Source organism: Falco rusticolus, chromosome 8, assembly GCF_015220075.1.
Source record: "Falco rusticolus isolate bFalRus1 chromosome 8, bFalRus1.pri, whole genome shotgun sequence".
Classification (NCBI taxonomy): Eukaryota; Metazoa; Chordata; class Aves; order Falconiformes; family Falconidae; genus Falco; species Falco rusticolus.
In genome coordinates, this window is record NC_051194.1 from 49544727 (window position 1) to 49570386 (window position 25660).

Below are 25660 nucleotides of genomic sequence, written 5' to 3' on the forward strand. Positions count from 1 at the left end.
CCCAGCTGCCCGGGCGCGCCCGACCCCCCCGGCGCCCGGGCCTTCGTGCCCGCCAGCGCCATCGCTTCCCCTGTGGCGAGGCAGCCCACTTACTGCTGCTGTCTGGGAGAAGGCCGCGCTGCGGGCTGCCTGGCCCGGCGGAACGGCAGCGGCACGTTACGTGCTGCCGCGGCCCCCTCACAAGGCGGCATCGGGGCGCAACACCCGGGCGGGCCGGGGAGCCACGGCGCGGGCCCGGGGCCAACACCCGCTCCTCCCTCCGCTGCTCCGCCGCTGGGAGGAGTGGCCGGTAGGGGGCGCCGCGGCGGCGGAGCCGGGCGGGGGCGGGGGCGCGGCCCCATAAAAGGCGCCGTGCACAGCCGGGCCCCGCATCGCCGTGAAAGCCGGACCGGCGCCGCCCGCAGGTAACGGGGCTCGGCGCCCCGCGGGTGAGGTGGGCTGGGGCCGCGCCCTGACCCTTTGTCCTTCCCGTCTCGGACGCTGCGCCCCCCGCCCTGCGGAGGTGCCTGGAGGCAGTGCGTTTGCGCTTTGAGGCCTTTTTGTCTGGCCGTTCGAGGTGGGAGCTCTACGGCAGGGACCGCTCGAGACGCCCCGGTTGCCGAGCGGGTGCTGGCGCGCTGCAGCCACCTCCCCGGCCCAGGGCTGGGCTTCCTCCCCTCGCACCCCGGGTACCTGCTGGCAGTCGGCGGTGTCGCCTCACGCCGGCTGCGCTGGGTGCCCCTCGCGTACGGCGGCGGCCCTGCCGGGCGGCGCCGTGCCCAGGTGATGCCGGTGCGTGGGGCTCGGCCGCGGCCTGCGCGGCGCTGCCCGTGCTGGGGGAGCCGGGCTGCGGGCGGGCACGGCGGGGAGCGGCCCGGGGAGCGCGCCTCACCCGCAGGGTCCGCGGTAACCCTGAAGCGGGGCGGTGTGGCAGTAGTGACCGAGCGTAGGCCTCCGGAGGGCGAGGGGTATTTGGAAATTCACAAGATTTCTTCTGAGCTGCCTTGGCTAAATGGCTGGGTTGGGTGTATTTAAGGCATGGTTGCTGTAGGAGAGGGACCTTGCGGACTTTCGGCAGTTCTGGAGAGTATAAAATCGAAGGGGAGGAGTGGCAGGAGAGTTAACTCCGGGGAACGCCTGCTCTCTAGAGGAGCTGCTGGGCACGTTGGCGCTGGGGCGCAGGGAGAGATGCTGCTGTGCTGCTGCCCGGGTGCCAGGGAAACGGGGGGCTCCAGCATCTGAGCAGGGAAAAGTCCTGGGGCCGTAAGATAAACATGTAGGGTGCTGTCAGAGTTGTTCAAGAAGCTGCTGTTTCCACGTGTCAGTGGAGATGTATGTCGGTGGAGGTGTGTCTCACGTACCATCGTTATAAGCCTGGAGACAGCTCTGCAAAACCTACTGCTGTGACTGGCACACTCTGATTTGTCTCATTTAAGCAGGGAACAAGCCGTAAAACAGGCGATGGTGCGTGGGTGTCTGTGTAGTTTTTTGTGTAAATGGATTGGACTGAAATCTACTGAGTAGTGATCTTGTGCCCAAGCGGCAGGAGTGCGATGCAGTCCTCATTTAGATAGTCACAAATGAAAAATTGGCCCCAGATACTTGCATAAGTAAACTGAGTTCTGACACAGTTTGGTCATGTGAAGGTAAAATTTTCCATAAAGACTGGAGAGGCTGAATACAAATCAAGATACTATCTTTCCTTGGGATAGGAGTGCCTCCAGCTAGTTAATTTTTCAAGTTTATATGCTCATAATAAACAGTCTCAGTAACTCGCAAATTATTTTATTATTTCTTGCTCTTTAAAAAGTTTGGGGAAGCTTGGTGCAGTAGCTACAACATAGCTTAGAAAGTTTATTCTCTTCACAGACTAAAAATATTTAATGGATTGGATTTTGGTAACACAGCATAAGTTTAATTAAAAAAAAAAAAATTGGAACCAGGAAGCAGTCTTTCCACATGCTTGTAACCTGGGGCCCTTGCACTGCAAACCTCATGCCTCTGAATAACTTCATCTAGGTGAATAGACTCTGTGCACAGTAGGACTCCTCATTCTGGATAAAGCCGTGGACCTTGGTATCTGTGAGACTGCAACCTCAGGCATGAGAGCTTGGTATCTCACTGTAGTAGCCTAACAGCTGCATACAAGAATGGGACTGTCTTGGGAGGAGGAACTTGCCAAGTCATAGCTCTTGCATAATCAGAGCTGAGAACCGAGAAACTGTCTGTTAGAAAGCAGAGTGCTGTGTTACAGCAGTTGGGTGGCTTGTGGGGTTGGGCTTTGTCAAGGAACAAAGTGCAAATAGAAGGGCAGAGTTCAGGTTTATTTTTTTAGACTTTGTGAACAAATCTCTTGGGAAACCTCTGTTCCATACAGAAAACAAATCTGTCCAGTATTTGTTTTAACAACAGAAATAAAGCTTGCCATGAGAAAGTACTCTTGATGTTACTCTTGGATTTCTGTACCTTTTTTCTTCCTTCCTGGGGAAGAAAGCAAATAAAGACTCTGACAACGCATTAATCTTAATAGTGGCAGTAACACGAGCTGTCATTAAAATAATGTCCACTAATCCCCATTTTTTCAGAAAAAAAAGGGAGAAACAGGCAACTGGACTAGAACTTATATCTAAAAACAAATAGTGCTCATATGTTTCTGTGGTATTTGGGGGAAGAGTTTGGCCATGCTTTCACATTCTTTTGTACAACCATAATTAAAGCTCATGCCCTCAGAACACACACCCTTAACTCTCAGTATTAACCTTTATTTTTATCTTCAGCTAGATCTACCTAGGAGCTGGGGCTTTAAGAATAATACTAGTTAGCATGAAACTAGTGATAAATTGTGGTTATTTTCAAGTCTTTAGGAGATTCCTATATGCTGTGTTAGTACCACTCTTGTCGTTGTGCTGTAAAAATACAGCCATGTGTATTGGTGATGTGTGCGGTCAGTTTTTAATGGGGTTTTATATCTATTAACTTAGGTTTATATCTATTGCAGCTCAAGATGTCTAAAAAAATCCGTGGAGGCTCTGTTGTAGAGATGCAAGGAGATGAAATGACACGAGTCATCTGGGAACTGATTAAAGAAAAGCTAATTTTTCCTTATGTAGATCTGGATCTGCACAGGTAATGCCTCTTTATGATACACAGTCATTTTGTACTGCAGTTTGCATGTGTCATTAGGCATTGATCATGTTTCACTTGGCACTGAGGGCCTTACAGCTCCTCCTGCATTAGTGCAGGGAAGCTAACTAGCCCTTTTTATACTGGTAAAGTAGCCAGCAGACCCTCCTGGTTAACTTGTCTAAGGGCCAACCTCACTAAGTACTCTGGAGAGTATAGGCTCCTAGTGAAGGTGGTTTTGTCAGTATGGCAGCCCCTGTGGGGTTCCTCACAGCAGTAAGCAATGAATGCTTAATTGTGAGTTATCTTTCTTTCTGTACTGTACCTCTGGTACAGGTCTGTCATAGTTATGGTCAACATTTTTATCTCCTGTGTCTCAGCTTTCCAGCACCTGGGCAGTCTGCATGGTTTCCTGCAGCCTAAACAATGAGAAACATGCATGAGGTGTTTCAGCCACTCCCTGACTTGAAGCATAGCATCTGTGGACTCCGAGTAGGTCTATGGCTTCTAGCCATCTCTGTTTGAAGACCTGTCTAGAGGGCAAGAGGGTGGTTGTAGGGCACAGGCTGCCCTGATGTCTGTAAGCTTGAGCTCTGCTGCTGACAGTGTGAGTTCGCTGTTGCAATTACTCCACGAGCCTAGGTTGTGCTCTCCTGCTCCCTTCTGGAAAAAACAAACACTAACAGCTGGTATGGTAAAAGGGACATACCATCTACAGTATCTGGTCAAGCAGAACGGGTAACCTCTTCCCTTTCTAGCTACTGAGCTAGAAGTATTAGAGAAGTAGCTGCATTGCCCCTAGCCATGTGGACAGAGGCCTTCAATGGTATCCGTCATCATTAAATCCACAAGTCTGACCTCTTCCCCTGCTCCTAGAGTCATTTGTATGCCACCTACATCAGGCTTTCTGCTTGCTGGTGTTGAGAACCAAGCAAACAGGAACCCAGAAGCATAATACGTGCACACAGTCTGGAGAACATCCCTTTCCAAAGAGGGGTGGGAGGAGGGAAAGCAGACCCCTGGCTGGGGCAGCACAATGGCTAGATTCATGTACAGCTGGCTATGCTTCAGGGCTGTCCCATGCTGGGCATCCGTTATTCTCCAAAAGCTATTAAAACAGTGAGTGTGGGAAACGTGCTTCCTCTGCACTGAGGGAAATATCGGCAGTTTTGCTGCCAGAGCAGGATTGTGGGTCCATTGTCAAAGCAGCTTTTAAGCCTGGTGTAGCTTCACATGTTCAGTACATGAAGGAAGCCAGAACCTTCAGCACAAGAGGTTTGAAATAAAGGCCCATATTCATTTGGAGATTGTGCTGCTCTGTACCATTAGAATCCCGGACTGGAAGCTTGGAAGTGAAGGCAGAGGAGACACTGGCTATGTCCCATGTTGGCAGAGAGCCTCAGCCATAAACTGAAGCTGTCCTTTCTGCAGCCTCCTGCCAGCAGCAGAAGTGTCAGTATATGAGCTTGTTTTTTTCCATTCCAGCAGTATTTGCACTCGAAGAGGGATAACTTCAGTTACGGCAGAGTGCTGAAACTATGATCACAGGCACATGTGGGGTCTGGTTTCTTTCCTGTTGGACACAAACAAATGTCCTGGGAAGTTCTGACCATCTTTGTGGGTTTCTTACAGCTATGACTTGGGCATTGAGCATCGTGATGCTACAAATGATAAAGTAACTGTGGAAGCTGCTGAAGCCATAAAGAAATACAATGTTGGCATAAAGTGTGCAACCATCACTCCTGATGAGAAAAGAGTGGAGGAGTTCAAGTTGAAGCAGATGTGGAAGTCTCCCAATGGTACCATTAGAAACATCCTAGGTGGCACTGTCTTCAGGGAGGCTATTATCTGCAAGAACATTCCCCGGCTGGTGTCTGGATGGGTGAAACCCATTGTTATTGGCCGTCATGCTTATGGGGATCAAGTGAGTCACTTCAGTGCTTACCCCTCTCTTTATCTGAGCAGGCTTAGTCCTGAGTGGCATAGAGCTACAAAGACTTAGACATCCTTGTGCTGTTGCTTAATCTCTTGCACTCTACCTGGGAGTGGGCACTTGCTAGCACTTTGTACAGCACCTGCCAAAGTGTGAGAGAGCTTGGTTCATGCCTCTTTCTTAAACAGTGTAGCTGTATAAACAGCATGCAGGGCCCTATGCTTGGACTAGATAGGCCTGTACTTAAACACAAGGTATAACTCCTGCAGAAATAAATAAAAAAAACTTAGAGCTCTCTTTCCTACATAGCAAAGTCTTGAGGAAAATATCCTTTACATCACGCACCTTATTACTTCTGAGAAGGACTTGCTTGGTGGCAGGTGTTGCTCACAGTAAAAGTGGAACAGAGTGTGTGATTTTTAGAAGTGGGCAAAGTTGCATTCTGTGTGTGGGTGCAGGTTTTGGGTTGGTTTGGTTTTTTTTTTAACTGATCTGCTTCTAAAACTTACTTGCACAGAACTCTTGCAGAGTTAATGTTCATACTGGGCACGTCAGGCTGTGGTACCAAAGCAGGGGAACATCCTGTATCAGAGCTCTCCTGCCAGAGGTAGTACAAGGTCATCAAAAGCCCCTAGCATGGCACGCAGTGCAGTGGCCTTTGGGCAGCTCAGAGGACAAGAATTGACCATGCAGTTCCTCATGGGTAATGATATGTGGTAAAGCAGCCAAACATGACAAAAAAGGCCTTCAACAAGAGCAGAGTGCTTTAAATAGGTGAGTTAACCCACAAACTGAGAACAAGTTGTAAGATTAGCTGTGTTGGGAAGGTAAAATAATAAAATTTCCAAGAGGAAGACAATTGCAAAGCCCTGACACTAGAATAGAATGGGATTTGAGGTCCTTAATAGTACTGAATAATTGAGAAGGTCAAAATAATAATAGGAAACAATGGATTAAGGGGGAAGGATTGAAACACTGCCAAAGTATGAGATTAAAGTGAAAGGAATAATACAAGAACATGTAAAGGACATATGTGCAAGACACTTGAGTAAACTCAGAATAACTCAGGGAATGAATTCCCTCAACAGAAGGGGAACTATGTGAAAGAGTGATGAATTTCAAGGAAATGTAACCTTAAATAGTACTGTTCAGGACAGCTGGGAATATGAGACACCCTTGAAGTAAATGTTGACTGCTCTTCTGTGTCTGTATAGCTTAGAGGAGCAACATATGTACCCGTTCACAGAATTCAAAGAACTCTTAGTAAAGATTGGCCTTACAAATGTTATATGATGAATAGAAATAATGGCTGTTATTAAGGTGCTGTATGATTCCCCCTTATTCATGAGATCAGTAGTTCTGATATGAATAGCTGGTTTTGAGGCAGGGAGAGGAGCCTTTCTACTCACAGACCATACAACGCTCTGGATACTCTGCACTTTAAAACTTCAGCGCATCTGCAAGAATATGTACTCCACCAATTAAAGTGGCCAAAGAATCTGTAAGCTTTTTCCTTTAAAAAGGAACATCTCTTCTGAAACAGGCAAACTCTTTTAACTACCTGCCTTTTTAATATCCAGTAAAATCATCCAATGGCCGCAAGGCTGAGTAAACAGAGCTTGTTCAATGGGTCTTTTGGTATGACCATTCATGCTTTTCTGCACCCTGCCCTCATAAATGTGGATTATCTTTTATGGTTTCTGTCCTCCTGATAGATAAAATCATCATGACAATTTTTTATTTTTTTTTAACAGTACAGAGCAACTGATTTTGTAGTACCTGGGCCTGGAAAAGTAGAGATGACCTACACTCCAAAAGATGGAGGCAAACCGGTCACATATCTGGTCCATAACTTTGAAAGTAGGTATTACCTCTCAGTTGTGATTAAAACTGATATTTTGGGTTTAATTCAACCTTGAAGTATAGGTCATACCTGTTTGGTGGTAAAATACAACTTTGAGGTAGAGTGAGGGAGAAGGTCGGGGCCTTCTTCATTTATTTGGGAAGTACTGAAAGTTACTTGAAATCTTGGGGTGGAAGAGTTAGATTAGATATACAATCATACCAGGCCACCTGTCATGCTCCCTTTATGACGACTCTGGTAGCAGCATGTGTGTTTTCCTCTCTGATCAGAGGAAAACTTGCGATCTAAACAGGGCTTGACCTGAGTGGAGATATATTTGAGAACAATTCAGGTATAATTCTTTCTGGGTTTAGTTTGTCTTACAGGGTTCTGTATACCTTTGCAGTTTGTACCCTTCTTTGTTAAGCAGTCTTTTTATTATTTTTTAACTTTTTCAATAGAAATAAGAAGTGACCCTTACTCTGCAGGTGGAAAGGAGGTTAACAAGGATGCTCTTGACTGTGTAGGCTCTAACTGTTTTAATAGATGCAGTCCCAAAGGTATTGGTGTCCCTCCTAGCAAGATGGCTGTGCTGGTTGTAGATGTTGCTAGACTCAGGAGGAGGAGTCCTGAAATTGCAGGGCTTTAATGCATGAAAACAATCACGTGCATGTTGCTAGAACCCAGGGTTTTCTTTAGAGTCAGGATTCAGGAAAACATCACACGAGTAATCTCTTGTTTATCAGTGATGAAAGGGTTCAGGATTTGAAGGCCTAGGGTGACCTGAGTATGTGCAATGTTTTGTTTCTAGTTACAAAAAAACCTAATACATCAGGGTAAGCCACAGCTAGTTAGTATGCAGTTGGCTTGGCAAATGGGTGCCAAGACTGCATATGACCCCCTTCTGTAATACTTGATTTCTTTGGCATTCTTGCTCACAGGAGCCTAAATCTCTACAATCTCTTATCACACAGTCTTTCACCCGGAGTTCACTTGCTTCACTGCCAGTCCTAATCTATTTTCACTTGATAGGTGACTGATGAGCCTGTATTGAAGATGTCTGGCAGTTCCAGCTGTGAAGGCAACACAGCTGCCAGTCTGATTCACTGCTGTGTTGCATCAGCGAGCAGAAAGCAAGGAAGTGCAAAGATGGCAAATTACTGCTGTTGCCCTGGGGGAGCTCTCCTCCCAACAGTTAACTGTTGTGCCACTGTATCTCCACAATGCATAAGGGAAGCATGTTCTGTTGCTATACGAGTATGTTCAGCCTTGACACTGAATCAAGAGATTTCAGTATGATTGTACAATTGCAACAAGGGGTTGGGTTTTTTTACCTATGTACAAACAGTATTTGAGTAAAACTCAGTAGCTGTCATCCAGCAACTATGATATCATGGCTCCAGAGAACACTGTCTCTGTAGCTGATCAGACCCTGTTCTGTCCTGGACTTGCTGAGGGAGGCAGGGGGACAACATGTATTTTCACTGTTAATAACAGGGATTTCATTCCCTGCCAGTATCAACTTTAAATGACCTTCCAATCTTGGCAAGCAGATAAACCTCCTCTTGCTTTCCCTCTTCATTCTGTATACATGTCCATATAATAACAACCATCTGGAGATAAGGAAAAATGGATATTAGGAAAGGGTACTTTCAAAAATAATAATAAATTAAAAAAAACCTAGGCACTACACAACAGACTAGAGAGGTGGTGACAGTAAGGTGCTTAAAATAAAGTACATGGTATCTGCTTTGCAATAGAAACACAAAGAGCAGTGCGCAGAGTATGACAAAGCTTTTTCATGAAGTCCTAGGCCCTACTTTCACCCACAATCAGCCTCTCCCATGATCTGAGTGCTGCTTTCTCCCAGGTCAGCTGGGCTGTAAGTTAAAGGCACTTTCATTCAGGCTGCTAACACATCTGCATTACACAAGTCATGTGAGTGTTGGTAGTTCCTTATAGCCTTCTAGGGGCTTTGCCTTGCACCCAGGTGGCTGGCCTATGCTTCCTGCAACTTGCTGGACGTGAGCCTGAGCAGGTGAAACAAAGCGGTGGGACAGGCCAGACGCAGGTGCTGAAATGATGCAGGAATACATGTGGGGACCTGCTTACGCGAACTAGGCAAAGCTGCCTCTGACTGCTGGAGTTAGTTCTGCAGTGCAGTCAAAACCTGAAGGTGCAAGGCACTTAAGATGGGAGCAAACCATTTCTAGCTTTGACCAAGGCCCCTGCTCCAAACTGCTGCTTGCTGCTTTGTTGGAAAAATACTCTGTATTACTTACATGGCTAGTGGGAGTTCAAGCACACTCACTCCTGTCACAGTTTTTCTGTTTAGGCTGGATTAGGAAGACACTTCTTAGGGGGTATTGGATCACAGTATTAACATGTACCTAGCTGCAAAACAAAACTGCCTTCCTATCCCATGTGTTACAGGGCTGCTGGAGGTTTGAGCTGGTAGTGCAAAGTGAATCTTCTTCTGAACTGAGATTATTAATAAAATTAAATTGAGAACTATATCAAGACACTTGGGGATAACACCAGCCTGTCTGCCGGAGTATGCGATGGGGAGAGTGTCAAATCCTTAACCAAAACTAAATCCTAGTTGATTCTCCTATGTTCTTCTTCCACTAACAGACTGTGGTGGTGTAGCCATGGGAATGTACAATCTTGACCAGTCTATCAAGGATTTTGCCCATAGTTCCTTCCAAATGGCACTGTCTAAGGGCTGGCCCCTCTACATGAGCACCAAGAACACCATCCTGAAGCGATACGATGGCCGCTTTAAGGACATCTTCCAAGAGATCTACGACAGGTAACTAGGATAGTTGTGTACTTCCTACTGCAGTCCTCTCCAGCCTTCTGAGCTGCTACAGTTAATTCAACATTTTCAGACACTCAGCAGCACTTTGGGGGGCTGTGTACCTTCCCTGTCAGTTTCCCTTGTCCTGCAGGATGCAGTGCTCAATATCTAAAGCTCTGCTAAATGTGGCTGTGGTGTTCATCTCTCCTAACAGGGTTACAGATTCTTTATGGGCTTCTGTGATTCTGAAGGAGACTTGCAGTGGCCTAGCAAAGCAAGCAAAGAAAGAGTAAAGAGGATGTCAGTTTCTTTTAAGTTGTTGTTTTTGTGGGGCTTTTTTAATCTTAACTCTATGTACCTCACTACGCACAATTACTTGCACAAATTGTGCAGTCCCTGCTTGTATGACAGGGTTGTTCTGTTTTTTGTTTTCCAGAGAATACAAGTCCCAGTTTGAAGCCAAAAAGATCTGGTACGAGCATAGGCTGATTGACGACATGGTTGCTCAGGCCCTGAAATCTGAAGGAGGCTTTGTCTGGGCCTGCAAGAACTATGATGGGGATGTGCAGTCTGACTCTGTTGCGCAAGGTATGAGATGTTTCCTGTGCTACACTGAGGTAGGCTCAGTACCAGTCCCTTGTGAGCTTGTATCATATGTTATGTAGTGGCCCAGGAGGTGGCATTGGGTCTCAGAATTTACACCTCTAACCTGTGGCCAGTCACAGAGATACTAGGCAAAGAATTTCTGATTGTGCTTTTCCAAGAAAATCCATTGAATGTAGACTGCTTAGTTATACTTCTTTGCCAGATGGCAGTTATACCAACATAATAACTGATAGGCTTTCCATTCTAACGGAAGGTATCCAGACAGCTGGGATTTTGTCACTGACAGCTTGAGTTAAGCTGACTGGTGGTGAGCATACTGGGAGGTGCTGTACAGATAAGTAAGAAAACCTTCAGGACCTAAAGCTAACTGTCAGTTGTAAAGAGAAAAGTTGGTATGTTGAACTTTACAGACTTGTAGTGCTTGATCAAAATCCTATATAACCAAGCTTCATCCAAATATGGATGCAGAAACCCAAAGGACAAGGTGTGTGGCTTTATGTAATGTACTCTTTCTACAGTAATGCCAGCAAACTGCAGAACAAGGATGCATATTTGACTAGTGAACAAAGAAGCTTGCAAAGACACAAATCTCTGAAACCTACAGGGTTAGAAGTGATGTGAATGATCAGTTTTGCCAGCTCACAGTTCCTTTGACTAGAGCAGATGCCCTTGATATGAAGTAGATTTGTTTCCTATCCCCCTGTGCAGAAGATAGCGATTGGCAGCCCAACACTGCTTATTTAGGATTCTTTGTTACCATACTGCATCTTTTCAGTAAAAATCTGTCTGGAGCAAGTTACATGAGAATACTAATTTTCTTGAAATGGTGCAGAATGTCCGTGTATCTGTATCTTATGGTTCAGCAGCAATTTCTGTTCAGACAAGCTGTTATCTTGACAAGTTGGGACTAGCCAGGTAGTTGCAGCAGCAGCGCTGTTGTTCAGGAATACTCACATCAAGGCTGAGAAGGATGTAGGGGGATTGTAGGATGGGGGAATTAAGGGCAATTTAAGGGGGCTGTCCAAAGTAGACACTGAACTACTTAAACTTGTGTCCTGTAGGCTATGGCTCTCTGGGGATGATGACCAGTGTGCTGATCTGCCCTGATGGCAAGACTGTTGAAGCAGAAGCTGCTCATGGCACAGTTACTCGTCACTACCGCATGCACCAGAAAGGCCAGGAAACCTCCACTAACCCCATTGGTGAGCTGCTTTTCACTGCCCTTCAGTGATCTCTACATGTGAAAGAACAGGTTAGGAGTAGGAACATCTTCATCCTTTCTGCAGAGAATTGCACCACTGAGTGGTGAAACGGGTAGTTCATAATGCGTTTTTCTTCCATAGAGATAGGTGCAGCCTGGAGCAAAGACAGGCTGGAATGGAGTAAGTGCAAGCAATAAGCTAGACCTAACCTAGCCTTTGAGACATGCTGTGCTCTTCCGCAAACAATGGGTTTATAGCTACAATGGCCTTAAAGTTTAGGTTGGTTGGCTTTTATTTTACTCCCCTTCCTAATGCTCCAAAAGACCCAGCCACCCCCCAATCCATTTACATACTTAAAGTGTAGGTGCATCTAAAACGGGACATGAGGGAAAGAATCCTCTACAACTGTGCAGGGACCAGAGTGTAATGTTATACCAGGAAGAAGACTGCACCCTTCTATTGTAAGGACAACTTTCTGTGTAACCAGAGTCCCACCACTGGGACTCACTGCCTCCAGCTATCTCTTTTTGAGTTGGGCAGGAACAAAATAAGAGAAAATGGTATGCACAAAGAGATCGCTGGAGGCAGTGAGTTTCTGGGGTTTGTTTTTCTTTAGAACTGCACAAAATGCAAAAGATGCCTAGGTGAAGCTAAGTGTTCTCTTTCCCATACCACATTTTCTCCTTTTTGGCTGTTCTCAGTTTTATTAATATTAAAAAATACTGTCCCACGTGACAGTTTAGAGCAACGTCCAGGGAGTTCTAGAAGGACAGAGTAACCTAGTGTTCTCTCTCAGCCTCCATCTTCGCATGGACAAGAGGACTCGCTCACAGAGCTAAGCTGGACAACAACACTAGCCTCAAGAACTTTGCAGTTGCCCTGGAAGAAGTCTGCATTGAGACCATTGAATCTGGCTTCATGACAAAGGACCTTGCTGCCTGTATCAAAGGCTTACCTAAGTAAGTGTAAGAGTAATCAGCTGTGCTTGGAGGAGACTGTTTTATTTGGTGTTTCTGAACAGCATTTGCTGGAAAGTTATTTTAGTGTGATGAAGAATTGCAGGAGTCTGGTCACAGAACAGGGCTCACCTGTACTCAGTGGTGTACAAACAGAACGTGAGACTCCCTGCCCCAAGTAGCTTAGTGTAGGTGGCTCTGTCCCTGCTATCATACCAAATACATGGGGGAAGTAAAATAAGGAACTGCAAAGATTTCTCTTATGACGGGCTGGCCACATTGGCCAGGTCCTGCCCTGTCCATTTATTAGGATGGAGACCTGCTTTACTGCAAAATACCACCTGGCTGCCTCTTCTCTGGAGCCTTTTGGCAAAAAACATCAACCTGATGAGTAGGAGATAACTCTCATTGTTTTAGAGGCAAGGCTTAAGAGTTCTTTGAGCATTTGAGTTGCTTTACAACTAATGTCTGTCTTGTGTTGCTTCTCCCCTGCAGTGTCACACGCTCTGACTACCTGAACACCTTTGAGTTCATGGACAAGCTTGCTGAAAACCTGAAGAGGAAGCTAGCCTCTCTGCCCAAACCTTAAAGTTCTACTCAAGCTCCACTAAGAAAGTGTCTCCCGCTTACACCAGAGTGTAAGTGGCACAGTATCACACTTGTGTAACATTTCAAATGCTAGACAAAAATGAATATGTACATTTTTTAAAAATGTTTAAAAGATCATGTTTTCTTAAACCCCTTGAGCTGCTGGGCTGGGCCTTACTTTTGCTAAGCAGCTGAATGTGATAATATTCAAGCTCAGTGTGGGCCTAGATGCCCAATGTCATTCACCACAGGCCTGAGGTTTCTCACCATGACTTTGATCTGTGTTTCTTTTATCTCTTCCTGTCAGACTGAAAGCCAGTCTGCGTCACAGCTCTGGTCAAACCAGCGGTGACTTACTGTCCAACAGACCTTAGAAATCAGAACCGTCCTCACCTTTCCACTACTGTCTACTCAGTATAAGTAGCTCACAGGGCTACGCCAGCTCTACTGCAGCCCTCCTCTTAATTTATCTTTTTGTGTCAACCGGAGCATAGTATCCTGAGACTAAGGGATTTGGTCCCATTGCTACAGTCAGGACTGGCATTTGGGAATAAGCACTTATAAATGCTGGAAAGAAGCCTATAGGCTGAGAGCCTAGTAAAGCCATGCTGCAGTGTCTAAATGCAGGCCATGCATTTAGTTATATTTCTTCTGACTGGATGTGAAATGTAGGAACTGTTACCTCTTCCCCCACCCCACAATTCATAAAGGTGCAAAACTTATCTCCAGTTGTCTGGGTTATTACTTACCCTTCCTCTTGTCATACAGCAAGTCAGATTATGACTCTGAAAAACTATTCCATCCATGGTTGTGTGTTTGGGGTTTTTAGTTCAGACTAAAATAAAAGCCAACTAACATTCTTTGTGTCTCTCCTTCCTTTGTGTGATTAGCAGATACGGGAAAATTCTGCCTCAGAGAGCAACTCCAGTACCTTTCAGCACAGTCCAGTACATGCTGGGACAGACTGTCAGAATGCAATTTAAGCACAAACTGATCTCTCACTTACTGATTTGTTCTGGCCCAGGCCAAGATGTGATCCATAATGTGGTGGCAAGCATCAGGTAGCGCACAAGAATTTAAAGGTACCACTTCCATTGAAATTTTGTTTTGGGACTAATGTAAAGTGAAATTGATGCATCACTACTCAACAAAGATCAGAAACTGGTTATACGTGAGACAAACTCTCACCCTGCAGCTGACTAGCTGTTAAGTGTTGGTTAGGATAGAAATGCAATGTTAGACTAGGTTAGCTAGTATTAACATTTGTTTTGGGATGAGCACATGTTTGAAACACAGCTCTACAGCTGCTAGTAGCTGTCACTGTGCCTTCAATACGAATGAACACAGTAGTCTGCTAGTCTGTTAACAGGAGCGTGTAAGAAGTGCAGCTGCACAAAGTCCCATTGCTGACCCATAGAAGCAACAGAAACAATCATATGGAACATCTGGGGCTTCTGACATCAGTAGCTCAAATTATGATGCCATAGGCAGGCAGGTCATGCTACAATAGCACCTCTAACAAATTCCCTGTTACTTACTAGCTCCTATGTGGCTTCCAGAGTACCAGAGAAAGCTTGGTACTTTTCAGGAAACTGAAGAAATAAAGGGGCATTTTTAAATCTTACACTTCTTTTTTTTGTTTTAACTTACGTACTTAAGTACAGTTTGAAATGTAAGCAGTGTAGTAGTATTTACCTGACTGCAGATAACACTGTTTTCCCTCTGTACTAATGTTCTGGAAGGCTCTGCAGAGCACAGCAAGTCCCCATCTGTCCTTATGAACTGATGGATGCTGCTGCAGTGCTGAGGAAAGGAACACTTGGCTCTGTGTTGGGAGAAGCAGCACTAAGTGTGGTCATAAGAACAGAGCATCCCTCTCCTTGCTCTGCCGTGGAGAACCATGGAGAAAGAGGAAACACTTTTCCTGCTTCCAAGGAGGCACATTCCCTTCGCCTTTACTACCAATACAATCACTTATTTTCCCCACTGCTCCCTCAGATGTTTAGTATCAATAATCTTCAAAGTTAGACACCAGCAGACCCTAAGAAAGCAAGTCCTGGAGGCCAGCGGGCACTCAATCTGCAATGGAAGAGCACACTATTTCCTGAAACACGATTGTGAAGCAGCTGGTATACTGCGAGGCAGGCAGAGCTCCCAGGCAGGGCCCTCGTACTCCCACCGCCAGTGACAGCACTTTGCACCAACACTCCCATCAACAGACCCCAGCAAAAGTTGTCTCCCATCAGAGTACAGCCCAGCTTACCTTTACCACTGACACTGATGTTGTTAGACGTGTCCATCTGTCCCCTAGCTACTGTGTGCTCAGGACTGGTGGCAGGCTCTGTTTTCAACTCCATCGGTATGCAAATCCCCACGGACAGCAAATACAGCGAGGGGATCTATCAGTTACTGACACGGCTCCCTTCCAGAAGGGCAGAGAGCTTTGACTTTAGGGCAGCAGTCAACCCTAAATTCGACTTTCCCGTGGACTGCTCTACCTGTACAGAAGCCACTTTTCACAGGAAATGATGCTAGGCAGCATGCCTCTTCTGCTTGCTGCCAAAGCCTGGGCTGCTTAAACACTTTCATACCCTTTCAGTGGCCCTTGTGGGGGTCTGCCATGCTGGAAGATCAGCCCTCCAAGGCGTACTCTGCCCAGGCTTCTGCAGGGCCAGGAGAGAACCGGCAGAGGCAGCTAGCTGTCTCTGGTGCCAAACACTTGCGCACAAAGACTCTGCAGACAAGCACCCCAGCATTTAAAGGTGGAAGGAAGCAGGAAATAAATATCACAAAGTTTTTATACTGTCCACATAGGAGTTTATTTATATTTAAAAATAAAAATAAGCTATACAAAACATTAAAAATACCCTAGTAAAGACACACTAGCATCTAGGAGCTGGTGGCTGCCTGTTCAACTACTATTTTCCTTCAGACTCCATGTCTCTTGCAGTTGTTACTAGCTTGCCTGCCTTGGCACTGGGACATCCTTCAGGAAGCCATACTTTTTCCTCTTTGATCTTCTTGGTCATCTGGCAAGTCGTTGTCTTTTTGGGTTTCTTGAGAGGCGAGTAGAAGAACTCCATGTTTGTAAAAGGGTCGCCCCGCCTCAGTTTACTGCAAAGCCAAAAAGGTTAGATTGAACCATCAAGGTATTTCTTGAATGCAATGAAAAGGAAAGAGAGGAATAAAACCCAAGAAAAACTAGTGATGCACAATGCAACTGTTCACCACCTGCTGACCAATGCTCAGCCAGTACCGCAGCAGCAACTGGCCCCTCCTGGCCAGCTCCCCCCAGTTTATATACTGAACACGACGTTGTGTGGTATGGAATATGTGGTTTGGACCAGCTGTCCTGGCTCTGCTCCCTCCCAGCCTCTTGTGCACATCCTCACTGGCAGAGCATGGGAAACCTGAAAAGTCCTTGACTTAGAGTAGGCACTGCTTAACAACAACTAAAACATTAGTGTGTTAACAACATTACCACCACGCTAAATCCAAAACACAGCACTGCACCAGCTACTAGGAAGAAAATTAACTTTATCCCAGCCAAAACCAGGACAGCTTGGTAGTATTGGAAGTATCACTCAGTTGTATAAAACTTTAGATCACAGAATGGCAGCCACTGAAGTCGGGGCTTTCACTTAGCTGTCTTTATTTAGCGTGTATTTTATCCTCAGTGCTAATGAGGGATTAGTGTGGAGTACAACGGATACAGTCAGCTAAAAGATGTGCTCATCTCAGCGAGGGAAATAATATCTTTGGCAGCTTGTTACCAGAAGCCTGCACATGCATCTACCCTAATGCAGAATTTTGGCTTAACCACACTGTAGTAGGAGGGTCACAGAAACACAAAGTGGCAGAGGGTCCAGCCCTGGAAAGTGAGCACATGAGAGCATAGCTGGGGTTGCAGCATGGGAACAGTCACAAAAAGGAATAGTTTAAAGCCCAACCTGTTGAGCTTTGGCTCCTTGTAGCAGGCTGGTTCCCGCCTCCGCTTGGACAAGCGCCTTGACATTTCTTCAGAGCTGCAGGAAGACAGAGTCCTGACATTGGTCAAGTCCTGCAGTGGCCTGATCTCTGCAAAGGGAGACATTCACATGAGTTGATCGAAGTGTTTCCAAATAATTTCCAGATATCCTAAGAAATACAGCTGCCAAATAGAGAAGGGCTGCATTACGAGGTTTCTCTGAACACTGCACAATCCTGAATCCAGTCATGTTCCCCCAAAAACTCAGGACCACCTTTGTTCAAAAATCCCAGACCTGCTCCTTAAAAGTCAGCTCATGAATCAAATTAAGTTCCTCACTGGAAAAATGCAGGTCAATAATAATACTACTAGCATCATTGGGCCCTGGTGTGGAAGAAAAATGACACAAAACCAGTAGTTAATAGTTCTAGTGCCCAGGAGTTTACAGCCTGGAGCACAAAGCAAGCTTACGGCACCCAAACAAACTGAGAGACTTCCAGCACGACATAGGACCCTGCCAGTGTTTGCTGCAGCTTTCAAAGTGAAGTCAGCTAAGAGGGGGAGGCCAGGAGAACAAAAGTCCTCGTTCTCTACAAAGCACAGCCCACTCTAGCTGTAACAGGCCTGTTTGTCAACAGCTACAGGAAGGAAAAACCCCACAAAACAACTCTCTTTACAGAGTATTCGGTAACAGCAAGCTCCCAAAAAGGCTCAGCTTTACTGTATTATCAGCCAAGGGATACACCCTCCATATCCTTTCAGGAAACAAACCAGAAAACCACAACCAAGAGAATTTACATAGCTCCTGAAGAATTTCCATTGAAGATACCACCTAGGTGTAAATTCTGAAACCTATCAGCACTAACCACTCTGGACCAAAAACCTGCTATCTTTATTCGTATTTGTGCCCCAGTAATGCTGACTCTAGTAGAGTCAGCATCACATTATACTTTTCAACTGCTTGAGTAACTGATGTTCTAAATGGACTGGCATGCCCTGTAGATAACTGGTAAAACACAGCTCGCAGCACATGCTCCTAGTCTTTTCCCAATATCCACACATGAACAAGTGACCAAAAATTCTTACAAGAATGCTGATAAATCAAAAGCAAATGCAGCCACAGAAATGACTGGCCAGCATAAATGGAAGCATAAATGGTGTACTGGACACTGATCTTTAACTCTGAAAAAAATGGAGAGGGGGGAAGATAAATATAAGCACCGGCTGCATGGATTTTTGGCACTTTTCTCCAAACACAGGCCCTCTCCCCAGCCTACTACTTACCAGGTTCCTGTGAGGATGAGCTTTGAAAACTGGATTCAACCTGGTTTCTTTCTCCAGGTATTTCCTTTGCAGGCTTTCCTTTAAGTATCGGGGAGCTTGCTGGCAAAACAGAGGATTTCTCTGGCATTCTGTTGCCCTTGGTACTTAAGCTCTTGGAAACCGGTACATCTGTAAGCCTGGAGCCAAGACGTGAAGCTGCAGAACAGGTCACAGAGGTGGATTCAAGACTGTGTGAAAGGTCCATGAGATTATTTGTAAGTGGTATCTCAGCTATCTTCTCCAGGAGGGCACCTGGCTCAGACAGCAGATCTTTAATGAAAGAAAATTTATCCATCAGGACAGTTTGCCTGGATGCAAGTTCCACTGAACTTCCAATGTGTGCCTTGGCACCATCACTTTGTCTGGCCAGGGAATCAGTCTCTGGAGGTCTAGAACTGTTCCTCTTTCTCTGAGGCTCTGGTTGGGTATAGGCCTCTATTTTCGAAGCATTCACATCACTGTCAACTTTACCTTGCCCCTTTTCTTGAAGGCCTCCTGTCTGTTTTTTATTCCTCTGAACAGCTACCATCCTCAGAACTCTGGGGATTTTGCTAGCTTTGCTCGAAGCAACAGGCCTGGGAGATACAGTTTCACCCCCTTCACAATCTGTCTGGACACAACCCAATTCTCCTGGAAGAGCCAAAGGATGGACAACGTAAGTTTTCCTGCTACGTTTAAGATCACCTGGAAAATCCTTTGTGCTCTCCTTAGCTACTCCTTGAACATCTATACATGCCCCAAACCCATCAGCTTCTTTCCTCTGATCACAACTGCTTTTCCTGACAGTGTTCTTCCTGCTTGTCTGGGTTTTTTTAGGCCGTTCTTCAGCTTTGGCCTCCGGTATTTGCACGCTTCTTGGCAGATACTCCTCAGAGTCATCTCTTTGCCCAATTACTGTAGTTTTTGTGTTGGCTTTCTGTCTGATGCTCTTTGTGCTCATGCTTAAGTCCTCTTGTGAAGCACAGGCACCTGAGGCCTCTTTCCTCAAGAAAAGTGCATTTTGTAGACTACAATAATCTGAAACCTCATGACTTGAGAGGGTAGTAACTGGGCTTTTTGACAAGCTCTCCATACTTTGGATCTCAAAGACAGCTCCCTTTTTAACCTGCTGCAGTAAGTCACCACTTCCAGGACTGTGCAGCTGTGCTGGATTCACCACACATGTTCTTCTGAGATCTTTGATTTCATCAGGAGAGTGAGAATGTTGCTCCACACCACAGCTTCCGTTCTTCCTGTCGATGGCCCCCTTCTTCCTCATCTCAAAAAAGTCAGGCTCACTAGAACATGTCGCAACTTCTGGCTGAAGAAGCTTATTCACACTTTGAGCACTCTCTTCACCTTGAGGTATAACAGAACTACTTTCTTCATTGTTTTTATTTGCATTTGTTTTCTTTTTTCGTGTGCTTGCTTTTTTAACAGTTGTTTTCTCACCAGTTTTAGAATTACTTTTGCTTTTACCCTTTACAGGAACAACCTCAGGGACTTGGTTATAGCTGCGGTCTGTTTCAACACTGCACCCAGTTCCTTTAGCCTGTGACTGATCACAGAAAATCTCTTCACCCAAAGATTTTCTATCAGGAATAACAGTGTTTTGAGTAGGTGAAACCAGGCAAGTGGGAGATTTCAGCTGTAGCTGTGTGTTGCTTTTATTGGAGCTGCTGCTGTCCTTTGTGATGCTCCACTGAGCTGGCCAAGTGGAACTGACATGTGGGAAGGTATCCACAACAGAAGAAGATGGAGTGCTTGTTGCAAACAGGGTGGATCGCTTTTTCCTCTGAGTAACGTGCCCTTGTGATAGATGATCAAAGACATTTTTCACCATCTCATCGCCCTCATATGAAAGAGGATGACTTTCCCAGGCAAGTGCTGGCAAATCGTTCGGATTTTGTTGGGTGGCACACGAGGGATCTGTTGGGAAGACTAAATTCATTACTGAGAAACACAGCAGGCAAATGACAGATTTCTCCATACCGCTAAAAGCCATGCCCCACAAATCCAGAACAGAAAACTCATGATTTTGTCTCTACAGGGACTCCCCAAACACACTGTGTAACAGAATTGCGCAGCTGCCTCCCCTCAGAACAGAAACGAAGCCCAAAGCAAGATCCCTTAACCAGCCTGATATTTAGGAATGCTTATGATCTGTATGAGAGTTATTATTTATATGGCAAACTCACAAGGAACAGAAGATATGCATCTAGTCAGATTCTGCACCTTCAGACATTTCTGAAGTTCAGTGCCTATTACTCAGAAAGCCTGAGGGCTCTTGAGCTATTGCAGATATGTTAAATATCCCCATTAAGACAGCCCGTTCTGGAATAGGTAATTCTAGTGGTATCAGCATCACTGAAGCATGCAGTTCCTAACAATCACTAGATGCTGATGGAGTGATAGTTAAGAGCTAACTGAAGCTATGGCACTGCCCTCATTCATTTCAAAATGTAGACATGCAGGCATACTAGAAGAACAGCAAAAGATGCAAATTTACCTCCAAAGACGCAAGAGTCAAGAAAAGCCTCTTGTGCTTCCATTCCAGTCAGCTTTTTCCCATTCTCTTCCTGGTGAGACTGAGGCTTCTCAGCAGGCTGCAGTGACAAAATGTCTTTGGAGGCAACAGGCACAACCTCCAGGGGCTCATTAGAAGCAGGTCTCTGAAGATCTAGTGAGGATGTAAGAACTGCTGTGGAGCTGCCACCTTGCTGTCTTGCATTACACAGCTTGGAAATGGGCACCCTCATTGGTATTCCTGGAGCCCTGGTGAGAAGGATTAACAGCAATGGAACATGTTTCATACCTGTGACAGGCCCCAGAAACCATCAAAAGCGGCTGAAATACATTTATGAACACTTCAAGTGCTGAAGAACACAGACTGCACAGCCAGCACAGATTACCCATTTTCGTGCAAGTACAACTTGTACGGAAAGCACACCGCTGCAGACACAGAGACAGGAGAAAAACAAGAGAGGCAGCAAGGACCTTTCAGCACACAGGTTGCTACCACAGATTCATGTCACTGTGGAACATCAACACAGCTGCTTGGAGGTATGCGCATGGGCAGCCCCAAGGGCTCCTCTGCATTCAAAGGGGAAACCAGACAGAGGAGAAACATAACTTCAAATACATTGTAAGAGATCCTGCTCTGACCTTCTTTCCAGAGCGCAAGTTTACATCATACAAGCAGGTGATTATTAAGCATTTCTATGTAACAAACACCAAAGCAGCAGCACTCACTCACTCGAGGAAATCTTGCAGCGCTCACCAGCTACAAAGGAAAAACTACCTGAAAGCAATGCGCTTTCATCAAAGGAGGGAGAAAGACCAGTTTATGCATAGCCTTAGCATTAGGACAAATAAGACAAGGAGTGGCAGCACAAAGACACAGAGTACAGGAAAACGTCAAGCAGTGGCGGTTTAGAGAAAACATCTCATGTAAACCAGACAACTGGGCACACATATAAAACACAAGAGGAAGTTTAGCATATAAAAAATCATGACAAGCTTGGTGGTATCTGACATTTTAACACCCACCTCATAAGTTGATCATCTGCAATACTATCGGCCCAGCTATCTTCAGTCACGCTGCTCTGCTGGCCATGGGACAAGGATGCAGAACTTGTTTGGAACTGGAAAGCAGAGAAACAGAAGGGTGGTTTAAAGCTCTTGCAATCTCCCTTACAGCCTCCTGTACAGAAACAGCAGCTGTTTCACCCTGGAAAGTATGTGAAATACTGCTGATGACCCTCTCCCATTCCACAATTTGTGCAATTTTAAGTAAGTTTAGCAGTCAGATTCTGTCTCCACAGGCTTAAGGATGAAGTTAAACCAGTTCAGATAATCTGAGACTCGGAAGCAGGACTATTTCCCACCCACAAGACAGAGGACATGGAAAGCATCCTATTCCCTATCCCAAGTTCCCATGGCACTTGGAGAAAATAAAAAAGAGAAACTGAAGTCACAACCTGTCACAGCAGAAAAGCCTACTGGCCAGTACAGCCAATGAACCAGAGGAAGGCAGTTTAAAACTGTAGCCTTTCCTACAGAAGTTACCCTGGAAATCCTTAATACTGAGCTAAAAACAAGGATGCAGCCAGCACAAGTCAAGCAAGCGAAGAAAAATAGATGAAGCACCAAACACTGAAGCAAGCAGGCAACACAAAGCACAAGACAAAAACACAGCCCCCTTCCCAGAGCAATGTGCTCATATTTCCTGTGGTTTACCTCAGACAGCCAGGCCATCTTAACACCATACACAAAGCTTTCAAGATCCTTCAAGACATTATTCTGTGTTGAGGTAATAAAGAGAGATAAACAATAAAGACGTTAAATCAAAACATCTATTCCAACAAGGACACTGGTAGCCAGAGCAAGGTATGCTCTGGGAGAACACAGCTCGGAAGAGTAAGCAAATGAATGGTGACATTTTTCATGTGCAGAGAGTACAGACGATCAGTGACAGCGCACTCCTCCCAAAAGCATCTCCCAGACTGAGATGTTAGTGCTGCATACCTCGCTCACCGCCCCTCCCCATCCCAGCCACACAGTTAGTGCCGTACCAGGAAGGAGAGCTTATGCCGCAGCACAGCATTCTGGAAGTGGCACTGCTTCACTTCCTTCTGCAAGATGGTCTTCTCCTGGGTGAGGCGCTGTGCATTGGCTTTCTCTGCATTGAGGGCCAGGGCCAGTGCTTTATTGTTGTGCTTCAGAGAGACTTTAATAGTGGAGGAGTTGTCTGTGAGGGATATAGAAGTATCACACAGAATCAGCATCCAAGGTTTCATCCACACCTCTTCCTTGATCTACTATTTCCTCTTCCCAGAATAGCCTCCCTCAGGTTCAGATCTCTGTAACTCAACAGCCCCCTGACAAAGTCAACAGTATAGTTCCTTCCAGCAACAGAAATCTCCAGAGAACAGCAGCAAAGACCTGCAACACTTCAGACACCCCCTCAGTGGGTCATGCTTGGTCAACGAGGTACTGCTTCAGTTCTTACTGAATGATGGTGTGGTTCAGGTGCTGAGCTTGAACAAGTCACCTATAGCTCTGAATCCCCACCTTCACCCAAGATGAGACAGAAACACCTCCTTTTGTTTGAGTAGCCCCTGACGAGATTTAGATCCCCGTTTCCCAATTTCAAAATAAATAAAAGTAACAGCAATGCCTTATTCAAAGTATCCAGATTATCTCATGCACTATTGTTGCATTACTTCCCCCGTAAAACCAAATCACAGTTAGGCTAGCTTCTGCACAGGATTGCATATACACTAAAAAACACTTTCCATGACTTGTTTTTGCTGTTTGGACCCTGAGGACTCGGTTACCCAGCCATGGCTGTCCAACGCCAGCCGAGGCACTGCCAAGCTGCCTGCAGCAACCCCAACAGCTGCTCCAAAGGTTCCCCACGAAACCTGACAGTCACAGGTTCATTGGGCACCTGAAGTGGCACTTGACACTCATTTGCAGGCTATGGAATTAGCTAGAAACCCGCTGGCAGAGAAGGCACTGCTGGAGGCGGGCACGGCTGGCTGCCTCCACACCGGCTGCAAGGCAGAACACACTCACTGATGATTTTGGTTTTGATCTTCGATGCAAGCGAGGCACTCAGCTTCGCGTTCTTCAGGGGCCCCTTCTTCTTCTCCCGCATCCGCTCCCTCACGCCGCTCAGGCTGAAGGACGTTTCGGAAACCTCCCAAGCTGCCATGGCTACAGAGAGCGACAGAACAGGCTCAGCTCCCGCACCCCTCGGCAAGTGCTCACGGCCGAGCCCCGCCACTCTCCCCGAGAAACGTCCCCGCGGCCTCGCCCCCCGGAGCCCCCCGGCAGGCCCCAGGCTGCGGGACGGGCCGCAGGCCCGCGGCACCGCGACGCGCCTCGCCCCCGCTGCTGCCGGCCTCGGCGGCCGCGACAGGAGCCGCGACAGGGGCCGCCATGACCCCCCGCCTCGCCCCCCCGGCAGGACCCCCCCGCCTCGCCCCCCCCCCCCGGCAGGGCCCCCCCAGCAGGACCCCCCCGCCTCGCCCCCCCCCCCGGCAGGGCCCCCCCGGCAGGACCCCCCCGCCTCGCCCCCGCCCCCGGCAGGACTCCCCCCGCCAAGACCCCCCCGCCTCGCCCCCGCCCCCGGCAGGACCCCCCCGCCTCGCCCCCCCCCCCCGGCAGGACCCCCCCGGCAGGTCCCCCCCGCCTCGCCCCCGCCCCCGGCAGGACCCCCCCGGCAGGTCCCCCCCGCCTCGCCCCCGCCCCCGGCAGGACCCCCCCCCGCCTCGCCCCCCCCCCCCGGCAGGACCCCCCCGGCAGGTCCCCCCCGCCTCGCCTCGCCCCCCCCCGGCAGGACCCCCCCCACCTCGCCTGCGCGGGCGCCCCGCGGCCGGCCGACCCGCCGCCGCTCGCCGCCGCCCCTCCGGCAGCGCTGCCCGCCGGGAGACTTTTGAACGTACCAGCGCCGGCCGACAGCTCGCCCCGCCCCGGTAACGGCCGCCTGCCTCTGCGCGAGGCTCCCGCGCGCGTTACGGGCTGCGGCGCGCGGCCCCACTGCCGCCAGGGCGCGGGCGGCTCGCGCGGGAGGGAGCTCGCGACCCCGCCGCCCGCTCAGGCTGCGCGGCCATTTTGCGCTGCCGGCGCTGAGGGGAGCTCTCCGCCCCCGTCCGTGGGGAGAGGGGACGGCGAAATGCCGCAGCCCCGGGCGCTGCGGCCGAGCTTGTGAGGCGGGGCTGCCGCTGCCGTGCCCCGGGCACAGCGAGGTGCAGCCGCTGCAGCGCCTCAGGAAAGCCCCAGGGCTGCTCCCGAGGGCCACCCAAAGTCCGGGATGGCTCGTCCGCAGAACTCGGCATCCGGCTCGCAGCTTTCGCCTGCGGAAAAGTGACGGTTTGCGGGCTACTTAAAAGGAAACCCAAAAATCTTAATTACGTCTCGGTCCAAGTTAACGCACTGCTTTCCAGTCAACCTTGAATTTGCCCTCAAGGTGACGTTGCAGGCCGGTGGAAACGCCGCTGCCTGCCGCCACGGGCGGTGAATGGTAGCCCTCTGCAAGGATCCTAAATCCTACCCATTTCTTCTGGTATTTGTTAATACATTACCTGATGAGCATTAAATAATGCAAATTATTAAATAAATTTATTCCTTCCAACTTAATTAAGTAGCGGATTGACAAAACCCTCCATACCAGCCCTGAAAATCAGACCGGCAACATGTAACGATGCTGCAGAACTGCCGGTTGCTTTATTTCTTGCTCTGGGAACCTGTGATCCACATTAAATGTGCTACAGGAAAAGACTTGGGTATCCTTCCCTAGTACATATCCTGTGCTCCATGCATGACAAATTCCACAGTTCAAGAAGCCTAAACTT

The 25660-nt window shown here is 47.4% G+C and overlaps 3 protein-coding genes across 5 annotated transcripts in view; 1 reads left to right on the forward strand and 2 right to left on the reverse strand.

Annotated features, from left to right (window-relative positions):
- PIKFYVE (phosphoinositide kinase, FYVE-type zinc finger containing) overlaps nucleotides 1-400 on the reverse strand; it is a 69786-nt gene extending 69386 nt beyond the window's left edge. For 2 of the 3 annotated variants that reach the window (XM_037398190.1, XM_037398188.1), the window contains exon 1: nucleotides 94-370. In XM_037398190.1, coding sequence (XP_037254087.1) covers nucleotides 94-341 — 248 coding nt within the window. In that variant the 5' untranslated portion in view covers nucleotides 342-370. Of the gene's footprint in view, nucleotides 1-93 lie in introns of all 3 variants that reach the window. The other variant, XM_037398187.1, reaches the window with a different exon arrangement.
- IDH1 (isocitrate dehydrogenase (NADP(+)) 1) lies at nucleotides 293-13890 on the forward strand. The gene is made up of 9 exons (XM_037398203.1): nucleotides 293-404; nucleotides 2978-3105; nucleotides 4735-5026; nucleotides 6790-6895; nucleotides 9513-9690; nucleotides 10115-10266; nucleotides 11346-11486; nucleotides 12283-12445; nucleotides 12938-13890. The coding sequence occupies exons 2-9, from the start codon at nucleotides 2984-2986 to the stop codon at nucleotides 13029-13031; spliced, it is 1248 nt and encodes a 415-aa protein (XP_037254100.1). The 5' UTR covers nucleotides 293-404; nucleotides 2978-2983; the 3' UTR covers nucleotides 13032-13890.
- Nucleotides 13150-25179, reverse strand: LOC119152634 (shugoshin 2-like). Its single transcript, XM_037398197.1, has 9 exons — nucleotides 24663-25179; nucleotides 23880-24020; nucleotides 22874-23049; nucleotides 22539-22601; nucleotides 21849-21943; nucleotides 20809-21074; nucleotides 18282-20228; nucleotides 16981-17107; nucleotides 13150-16144 (listed from the first exon to the last, which is right to left on the reverse strand). Exons 2-9 carry the CDS (start codon nucleotides 24016-24018, stop codon nucleotides 15949-15951), a joined length of 3009 nt encoding a protein of 1002 aa, XP_037254094.1. The 5' UTR covers nucleotides 24019-24020; nucleotides 24663-25179; the 3' UTR covers nucleotides 13150-15948.
- Nucleotides 25180-25660: the final 481 nt, after the last annotated feature.